The sequence below is a fragment of the Ceratotherium simum genome, chromosome 7 (genome assembly GCF_057802395.1).
Source record: "Ceratotherium simum simum isolate JZ-2026a chromosome 7, ASM5780239v1, whole genome shotgun sequence".
In the NCBI taxonomy this organism is placed as follows: Eukaryota; Metazoa; Chordata; class Mammalia; order Perissodactyla; family Rhinocerotidae; genus Ceratotherium; species Ceratotherium simum.
The window spans coordinates 12742665-12753026 of record NC_141906.1 but is presented as its reverse complement, the minus strand read 5'-3'; the positions used below and the strand labels follow the sequence as shown (position 1 = coordinate 12753026).

The following is a 10362-nucleotide window of genomic DNA, read 5'->3' as shown; positions in this document are numbered from 1 at the left end:
TCCCTGTCTCCCTCCCTCCTTTCCTCCTCTGCCTCCTCCGCAGCCGGACCAGCTCCCTCCCACATCTGGTGCCTAGAGACCCTTGGGATCCTGCGCACACTCCCCTGGACCAGCACCCGACAGAAAGCGCCCAGAGGGGCTTGGGTCGCTCTTGGAGTGGCCAGAGCCGCGGTCCTCTGTACCCCCGACGGCTGGGGGGAGGGGGGAGGAGGCCGCGCGCCCCCCTCCCCGGCGCCGACTCCCCCTGGCGGCTGCTCCCATGGGTGTCGCTGGGCCGCGCCATGCCTAAGGGGGCGCCGCGATGGGCCAAGGGGACGAGAGCGAGCGCATCGTGATCAACGTGGGCGGCACGCGCCACCAGACGTACCGCTCGACGCTGCGCACGCTGCCCGGCACGCGGCTCGCCTGGCTGGCGGAGCCCGACGCCCACAGCCACTTCGACTATGACCCTCGCGCTGACGAGTTCTTTTTCGACCGCCACCCGGGGGTCTTCGCGCACATCCTGAACTACTACCGCACGGGCAAGCTGCACTGCCCGGCCGACGTGTGCGGGCCACTCTACGAGGAGGAGCTGGCCTTCTGGGGCATCGACGAGACCGACGTGGAGCCCTGCTGCTGGATGACGTACCGCCAGCACCGCGACGCCGAGGAGGCGCTCGACAGCTTCGGAGGCGCGCCCCTGGACAACAGCGCCGACGACGCGGACGCCGACGGCCCCGGCGACTCAGGCGACGGCGAGGACGAGCTGGAGATGACCAAGCGCCTGGCGCTCAGCGACTCCCCGGACGGCCGGCCCGGCGGCTTCTGGCGCCGCTGGCAGCCGCGCATCTGGGCGCTCTTCGAGGACCCCTACTCATCCCGCTACGCGCGGGTAAGTGACAGCTGACCCATCAGGAGAGCGGGGCGGGGGCGGCAGCCGTCCTCTGCCTCCCTCGGGCAGGGGTGGATCCGAGAACTGGCGCCTAGGGAGTCAGAACTGAAAGGGGTGTGTGTGCGCATGTGTGTACATACGTGTACGTGTGCAAGAAACAGGGTGACTCTTTTCAAAGGTGACTACTTATGTACGTATGTAGGTCTGTGTCTGTATTTCCGAATTTAATGTGTATGAGTGAGCATGAATGGGTATGTTTGTGTGTATGAGTAGATTGTGTGTGCATATGTAAGTGTGGTGGTGTGTATTTGGGTGGGTAAAGTATGTAGCCGGAATGAATGAGTATGAGTGTATGTTTGAGTGTGCGGAAGTGCCTGTGCATGCATATCTGTGTCTTTGTAGATGTACGCTGTGAAGGTGTGAGCTGCCCTGTAAATTTTGGTGTGGAGAAAGGAGCTGGGAACCCCTCCTCCCTCCCAGGTAAGGGGCCTCTGGAGCCAGCCAGGGCCCACAGAAGAGGGCCTGAGGCCTGGTCTGCTGCTTGAGACAGCCCTCCCCTCCTCAGGGAGCAGCCCTAGGCCATTCTGAGGAGATGGTCAAGGGGGCATGTTTATGGCTAATTAATAGTTTGATAGGTGGTGTGGCGGTGAGCTGTGGGGAGGGGATGTGATCCTCTGAGACCTGCTTCTGAGAACAGAGCCTGTCCTTCTTCCTCGTTAGAAGAGGAGGCTGTTGGAGGGGCCCACTGGGCTTATGGCTGTGCTTCCTGTGGGACCTGTCAGGGACAGAGGGTGCCCTAATGGGGCAGACCGCAAGGAGGTGTGTGTGAGGTGGGCGTGTCCTCCTTGGCCACTCCCCTTTAGTGACAGCAGCTTGTTGCAGGGGAGAAAGGGCACCCTGCTGCTGACCTTGGCCCCTCAGATGGACTCTCTAGGTCAGCATCCTGCTCTGTAAAATGAGAGAGAAGGTCTGTGAATTCTAAGGGTCTTTGCTGCTCAACTGAGCCCAGAAGGGAGACACTGGTAGCAAACACTTATCCTGGAAGAGACTCCCCCTTGCCTTCTCTGGCTCTGTCCTCAGAGGCCTGAATGGAGCCTAAGGCATGAGGAGAAGGGTCAGAGTTGGGAATTAAAGCAGAGCCCCTCACCCACCGTAAGCCATCCTCCCCAACCCCTCCCAGGCAAACCGTTGCCTCTCCTGGCCCCCATTTACTGCTCCACATCCCATCCCTCCTGCTCACTGGAGCCCAGGGTGGGGATGGGGCAGGGGACAGACAGGAGTGTCCGCCCAGCTGCCGAGGATCAGTGGGAGAAGGGCACATGGGGAGCACTGAGGTGCCCACGGGCAGAGAAAGACTGTGTTAGGCACAGGCCTGGTAGATTTGTTACTGAGATAAAGCACAACATGTCTGAGCATTTGAGGGAGGGGGTAGCAGGCCAGAGCCTTTAAATTCTAGGACAGAGGATGTATGTATGGGGCAAGGGGAGCTAATAGGGAGAGAGCCAAGCCCCTGGTTTTGCCACTGAGGACCCTGCCCAAGGTCACCCAGGGAGCTAGAAGCCAAGCAGGACTAGAAGCCAGGTCTCCTGGGACCCCGTCCTCCCCTGAACTGGCCACCAGCTCCCTGCCATTCCCTGGAGTGGACTGGGACCCTCAGAGGTCTCTCCTCCCCTCCCCTCTCCTGACAGAGACCAGCATAGCCAGGGGATTATGTAACTGGAGGCTGTGGCTGAGCTGTGGGGAGGGGCTGGAGGAGGGGGACTGGGAGGTGGAACCAGCACATGGCGGGGCGTGCTGGGCAAAGGCCTGTGTTAGAGCAGCTGCCCATTCGGTCTGCATTTGACCTTGGACAGCATCTTACCACCACCATCACCCTCCCTTGGCCCCGGAAACAAGGAATAGGTCCAACTTCCTCATTGTTCTCTCAGCCTTCTGGCTCCCTAGCAAGAGGCTGTGTCCCTCCACCCCACCCCTTGGGCTCAGCTTTAGGGCTCTGACCCCCGTCCCTGAGTCTCAGGATAGGCAGAGGCCACCTGGGGCATGTTCCAGCCCCTCCCCGTCCATCTCCTCCCACTGGACGTTCCTAGGCCTCGGGGTGGCCTTCACCTAATGCAGACAAATGGGCTGGCTAGTGTGATTTGGGGTCTTGTTGGTGTACAAAACCTTACAGAGAAGTCCTGATTCTCTCCAGTGTCCACTGAAGAGCAAACTGAGGGAAAAGCTGGGCAGTGGGGGAGAGATGAAGGTGGGTTAGAAGGTGCCCCCCCAGCCTATCCATGCCACCTTCTTTTCCCAGTAGCCCCACAGAGTCGTTCCAACTCCCTGGGGTGACAGTGAGGACCCTGAGGCCCACAGGGGAAGGGCCTGCCCAAGGGCACACATGAACTGAGGGCAGAGCCTGGATTAGAACCCGGGCTTCCTGCTGCACGGCCGGCTGGCCTAGCTGCATTGCGTTGCCTCTCTGCGGCTCATCTGCGCAGAGACCAGCCGGCCGCCCGCCCGCCCCCCTCCATCTTTGCTCTGCCACTGCTGCTGTCACCTTTGTTTACCCCTCCCCCACACAGGCCCCAAGCCTCCTCACATTGGTGGGTTGGGATTTAAGTTTTTATTCTTGATTCTAGCCCAGAATCCTGTATGCGTGTGACATTGTATATATGTGTGAAGGAAAAGCTGTGTGTATGAGAGAGAGAATCTGTGTAAGAGAGATTCTCTGTGGGTGTAAGAGACTCTTCATGTGTGTGAAAAAGACTGTATGAGAATAAAAATATGTGTGAGTGAGACTCTGGGTATGGGGTGTGTGTGTGTGTGGTAAGACTGTGTAAGAGAGATTCTGTGAGTCTCTGTATCAGAGAAATTCTGTGTGAACGTGAGAGAGACAGATTGTGTGTTTTGAGAGATGGACTTTGTGTGTGAGAATGAGACTGCGTGGGCGAGAGTGCGTATATAAGAAAGAGAGAGAGACTGTATGTGTAAGAGAGATGCTGTGTGTGAGAGAGATTCTTGGGATGTGTGAGAGACTTGAGGTGAGTGTGTTGCTGTGGGTGTATTGCTGTGTGTGGCAAGTGTGAAACTATATGTGAAGCTCTGCATGTGAGGCTGTGTATGTGTGTGTGTGTGTGTGTAAGGCTGTGTGCATGAGACCATCTGTGTGTGAGGCTGTATGTGGGGTGGGGGACCCTATGTGTGACATGGACTGTGTGTATGTGAGGCTGTGGGTAAGACAGAGACTGCGTGAGAGCCTGTGTGTGTCTGTGTTGCTGTGTGTGCTTGCGTGTGAGAGAGACCCTGGGTTACCTGGGTGTGAGTGCACCTTGAGGAAGGTGAAGCTCCAGACCAGCTTCCTGCCTGCTGCCTCCATCTCCCGGGACTCCTGAGCTGCCTTAGCGGGTGGCTTTGCTCCTCATTTCCCATCCTCGATAGAAACACTGCTCTAGCCCAGGCCAGTTGTTGGTACACGGGCCAGGTAGTGAGGCCACCCCACCCTGGGCCTCAGTGTTGGCTCTGGAAGATAAGGGCTACTTGGCTGTGGCGGGAGGTCCCAGCTGAGCTCTTCAGGGGTGACGATGCTGGCTGCAGCAGCTGGCTCCATGGCCCCTCTCTCCTAGGCTTTCCTGGGCACCCAGTCTGAGGGAGTGAGGGGTGGGGAGGTAAGCTGGGACATGCTGAGCCTGGCTTGTGTTCTGGGAGTGAGGGCTGGTTCCCCAGACGCACACAGGCAAAGGATGACGATGACACTCATGGGTGTCATCCCACGTGGGGGAGAGAGCTGTGGAGGGGCTTCCTGGGGCCATGAGAGTGAGAACTGCCCCCAGGGAGGCAATGCTGGGGCAAGCTTGGAAGGGCAAGTAGGAATTAGCCGGGCAGATGGAGGGGACGGCCGTGCTAGCCTGCAAAGCCGTGGAGGTGTGGGAGCAGCAGGGAGGGTTGGGGCAGCCGGGGCAGTCCCGGCTTGAAAGAGGCCCTCGTCTCTTCCTTGGGGGCCAGCACAGGTCTGATTAGCATATTGTCATCAGGAACATTGTTCCGTGTCAGATCAGGGCCAGTGGTGGTCCCTGGGCTGTAGGCCAGAGAGTGTCCCCTGTGTGTGTGTCTGTGTGTGTGATGACATCTGTCCCCTAGAGTCACTTGACCTTCCAAATGATGAGGAAGTGCCAATGGCCCCCCAGCTTTGGAAGCACCTCCTCCATCCACCCGCTGCCCACCTCGGCTCTGACACCAGGTCTCTGTTCCTCTGCCTTGTCCCCTCCTCTTTGGGACCTGACCCAGTCTGACTCCTCCTCAGCTGCCCGGGAAGCAGATTCACCTGGAGGCAGGGACGAAGAGCCCAGCAGAAACTTCTGTCCTCCCTTGGGTCCCAGCCGACACAGGGCTTTTGGCGTCTTGACCTGGCCTGCGGAGGGGCTGGGGACACAGCTGCTGTCCAGGACTTCCCAGCAGCTCACCCCCCGCCCAGAGCCCACTCCCCCAGGTCAGGGCCCCACGTTGAGTCGTGGTAGGGTGAGAAGGAGATCCATGAGCAGGGGAGAAGGGGCTGGCTGTGCTCCCCTCCAGCCACCCTGAGTGCTCCCCACCACAGTGTCCCCCCATTCGATGCTCTTCTCCTTCCCCAGGTGCTTTTACAGGGGTCCTCGTGTCTTTGAAGGGCACCTCCACCCCCTCCCGCCGCAGCTCTCCTCCCAGTAGTGAACATCACAAACCAAGCGTCTCCTAGTCAGAGTCTCTCAGCCTCTTCACCTTTAAAATGGGCATAATGATAGACCCTGCCCCCGGGGGTTGATGGAGAGATAACTGGGGTAATATGTGGAGGGCCCCGAGTCACAGGGCCTGGCATGCAGTAAGTGCTCAATAAATGTTGGCTGCTGCTGTTACACCTACTGGTTGTATTATCATTTTACTTCGTGACTCTCTCTAGACTCCATCCTTTGCCTTCCATCTCCAGGTCCACCATCCTGGTTCAAGCCGCCATTGTTTCCCTCAGGCCCACCTTTCCAACAGCTTCCTGACTGCTCTCCCACCTCCAGCCCCTGGCCCCTCCAGTTCACTCTCCACCTGGCAACCACAGAGGTCTTTTCAACTCACAAGTCTGTCAGCTCACCTCCCTGCCTGCTTAAAAACGCTTCAGTGCTTCCCCAGCCCGTACACGGCCCATTAGGCCTGCCTGCCTCTCCAGTCTCCCCCAGCTTGGCTCTCCGCCTCATTCACTGAGCTCTAGCCATCCTGGCCTCATTTCAGTTTCTTGCATGAGCCAGGTCCCCCTGCCTCAGGGCCTTTGCATATGCTGTCCCCTCTGGAGTATTCTTTCCTCCTGGTTCCTCCCTCTTCATCCTTCATACCCCGCCTCAAACCGTTGGCTCCTTGGTGATGCCTTCCCAGCCCCCATAAGTGGGGTCAGGGTTCAGAACCAGGGTCCTTCCCTTCAGAGAAGCCATCTGGTTTGTAATGAAGTGTTCATTAGCAGCCCGGCTTGATTCAGGTTCGTTTCCTCCTCCAGACTCTCAGCTTCTTACATACTCAGTCTAACTGGAGCTATTATTATGATGGATGAGGAAGTGGAGGCCCAGAGAGGAGTGCTCTACCCAAGGTCACGTGTGATCAGGTTTCTTTGGGGGCTGGTTCAGAAACCTGGGTCTCTCTAACTCCCAGCTTGGTGGCCTGGAGCCCCCATCCACCTTACGACGCCTTGGGCGTGTTTGGAGTCTGGCACTCTGGGGACAGCAGTGTGTGCTCCCTGACTGGACAGGCGGTCTGGCATCTGCCAGGAGCTTTGGAGGAGGTTGGCTTGAGCCTTCCAGAGGGAGGCGGTTGTCTCAGAGGTGGGGGAGGGGGGTGGTGGGGGCTCGTTCCAGGCCCGCTGCCTGGGCCGGGGATCTCGGGGCCTCCCACGACAGCTGAATATAGTGCTCCAGCTATTCTGAGCGGTCCCATGACCAGTGGATTCGCTCTGGACCGAAAGATCAGGGCCTTAAGCAGCTGCCTCCTGTCAGCCCCCAGGCCAGCCTGGCCACCCCGCTGGCCTGAGCTTCCCTTCCCTGGGCGCAGGCTCAGAGGGAAAGGGGGGCCTGAGAGGCTCCAGGGACTGTTGGCTGCCCAGTCCTTATTTGGGAGAACCACTTGGGTGGGAGGGACCACCTTCTACATACGGGACTGTTGGAGCAGATGGGCGCTCCCAGGCCCCCTCCAGCCACTACCTTCATCTCGTGGAGGAGAAACAGGCTCAGAGAGGGGAAGACACTTGCCCGAGACCACACAGGGAATCAGCGAGACCCAAACTCACACCCCAAGCCTCCCGGCCAGCTGGCCTAGCCATTTGCATTGCTTTTGGCTCTCAGTTTTAAAAGGACACCAGATCCCACCTGGGCAGGGTCTTCTCTTACTGTCGATATTTCCTCCCCTGGGCGGGGAGAATAAGCAGTTACCTGCTACCTCACCTCCCTTCCCTGCTCCCCCCTAGGGCCCAGCACAGCGGGGCAGTCAACCCAGACTTGGGCCAAATCCTGTTCTTTCAGCCCCCAAGCAGGATTTTCCAGAACCCCCTTCCTTTCTGAATCACAACACTAATGGCTACTGGTTACTAAAGCACTCACTATGTGTCAGACGGTCTTAAGAGCTTGATTTACATATTCTCATTTAATTCTCACAAAAACCCCGTGGAACTGTGTTGTTGTCATCAGGCCAATGTCACCAGTGAGGCTGCTGAGCAGCAAAGAGGTTAAGTAACTTATCCCAGGTCACCCAGCTCACGCGTGGTGGAGCCAGCGTCCAGACCTGGGCCTGCCTGACTCTGGAGCTGAGTCCATCACCCCTACTGCCTCCTGTTGCTGTCCCAGGGACGGTGGGGTCAGTGGCTTGCCATGGCCCAGGCTTGGGTTTCCATCTGCTTCCCTCCCTCCACCACCAAACACTCTTTCCAACATCCTGTCTGGGAATCCTGCTCAGCGAATTCTGGCCCCGGGACAGTGGCGGCTGAGGGTCCAGCCTGGCGGGGTTAGGAGTGCTCTGGCAGCCCCCAGGAAGAGGATTTTCAGATGCCTCAACTGCCTCCCCTATCCACGCGGGCCCTGGGGCTCCATATGGCCTGCAGGGAGATGGCAGAGGGCTTGGGGAGGATCAGCAGTTATCTTGCATGAGGCGATGCATGGTGGGAATGCTGGCTCCTCCTCTGCTCGGCCTTCGAGGCCTTCTGCTCTGGAACTGGGCCACTCTCCTGCTGCTCCCTTCTGCCAGGCTCCTCCCAACCCCCTCGTCTTCAGCCCTCATTCCAGCCTCCAGGTTTTCACTTATCTATTCCCCTCTCTCGGTGTCCTTTCTGGTTTTTGCTGAACGTGAAAACCCATCCCTCAAGATCCCTAACGCTTAGCCTGGCTGCTCCTGCCCTTGCTGACCTCCTCCTTTGGGAGTGAGGGGTCTGAGATGGGCACGGAGTCACCAGGCTTGCATGATTCGAGCTGGAGGTCAGTGGGTCAGCTCTGGAGGCCTGTGGCTGGGGACAGGCAGGCCTGGGTATTAGAGACCATTTCAGGTGCGTGGAGAGATGAGGCCACAGACAAGACCCCAGTTGTGGGCATCAGGCAACTGTGCCAGAGCAAGATCTGCAGCCAGGCCAATAAACCAGCCTGGCTCCCTTGGGCAGCTTCCATGGCCACGTCAGGCTGCAGTTTCTCCAGCTGTAAAATACAGAGGTTGTTCTACATGACCACCAGGCCCTTCCCAGCTCTAACTTTCCAGGAGGCTAGAAATTCTGGGCTTCAGCCTCCTAGAGGTGCCACAGGAGTGGAGTCAAGCCCTCCCTCTCTCTCCTTGTGCACCCTCGGCCCAGCTCCTCTCCAGGACATGTGTGGGTCCTCCTGACAAGGGTCCTGGCACCAAGCAGGCAGGAGCCTAGGGAGGGGGTCTGAAGAGCTTCCTTCTGCATTCAGTCAGGCTCCCTCAACCACTCTCATTCCTTCATTCAGGACATAGTGATCACGCCCTGCCTGGGATCGCCGCTGGTGCTGGGCCCCTGTGAGCTGTCAGTGGCCTGGTAGACTCACCCAGCCCTCTCGCAGGCACAGACCTGTGGGTGCCACCCCTTTAGGGTGTGCTTGCTCAGACCCAGTGGGTTGCCCTCTTCTCCAGGCCCTTCTTTTGGCTATCTGTCCTCAGGAGTTGCAGGAAGGTACACTCAGAGAGGAGATGCTCTGCCAGGCTGCAGGGGCTGGAGCAGGGTGGGGGGCTAACTTGGATGGTGGAGGGGTGCTGTGGAGAGGCGTGCATGAGCTGCTGCTGTGCTGGATGGGGCTAGGGCCGGGGTTGGGGTATATGCAGTTGTTGCTGTGGGGGTTGCAGGGGTGGTTGCTGGAGGACACCCATTCATGGTGACTCTCATCATCCCCTACCTGGGACGCTTCAAAAAGGTCAGCCTCCTGGGCTCTGTCCCTCGAGAATTCGATTCCTGGATCTGGGGGGCAGCTGTGACGTTTACTCCGTTCTCGGGTGATGCTAATGCTCAGCAAGGGAGGATCTGCAATGGGGTCTGCGATATGGGGGCTCCTACTGCTCAGGGTGGCCCTCTGACCACCAGCATCAACATCACCTGAGCATTGTTAGAAATGAAGAGTTTCAGGCCCCACCTCGACCTACGGATTCAGGATCTGCCGTTTAACCAGATCCCCAGGTGAATCATATGCACATTTGATTCTGAGACGGGCTGAGGCAGGCGACGGTTCCCAGTGGAGCGGAAGCCTCAGGACGCAGAGAGGCCTGGGGGAGTCGGTGCAGGTTGGCAGGGCTTCGCCGGTGATTCTGATCTTCCTTTGTGCCCAAGGTGTTGGCATCAGGGTGACGGGCCTGGGGGTGAGACCCCAGCTCGGTAAATGGCAATCCGTCCAGTTGCTCAGACCCAAAACCTTGGCATCTTCCTTGATTCCTCGCCTTCTCTCACGCATCAGCAAATCCTCTTGTCTCCATGTTGGAAACATACCCAGCACCCGACAGCGTCACCTCACCGCCACTGCCCCCTCCCTGGTTGAAGCCACCATCTTTTCTCCCCTGGATCACTGCCAACCGTCCTCCCTGCTTCTGCCGTCACCGGCGCCCTCCACACAGTCAAATGCTAGTCAGATGGCGCCACTGCCATGCTCTGCTCACTCTGACTTCTGGTCCCACTCAGGGCAGAAGCCCAGTCCTTCCAAGGGTCATGAGGCCCCTCAGGAGCTCCCCACACCCACCCTCTCCCACTGCTCCCTGCGCTCTCCTCCTTACCCGTTCTGGCCTCTGGTTTCCCGCCAGCACCAGCGCACTCTAGTGCTCCTGCCTCGGGCCCTGTGCTCCCCATCCGTTCCGCCTGGAGCGCCTGCCCCCACGTCCTCACCCCCTCACTCCTCAGGTCTGGACTCAGAAGCCAGTCGCTCAGATACACCCTTGCATTCCCTTCCCCTTCTGTGCTTTCTTGTTTTCTCCTTGGCATGTAACTCCCTCTAATTATATTTTACTTACTTACCCGGTTTGTTGTC

General features: G+C 58.6%; 1 protein-coding gene across 2 annotated transcripts in view; it reads left to right on the top strand.

The window, feature by feature from the left end:
- Positions 1-301: 301 nt before the first annotated feature.
- The window catches only part of KCNC1 (potassium voltage-gated channel subfamily C member 1), a 44316-nt gene continuing 34255 nt past the window's right edge, over positions 302-10362 (top strand). For both annotated transcript variants that reach the window (XM_004418483.3, XM_087433982.1), the window contains exon 1: positions 302-871. In XM_004418483.3, coding sequence (XP_004418540.1) covers positions 302-871 — 570 coding nt within the window. The remainder of the gene's footprint in view (positions 872-10362) is intronic.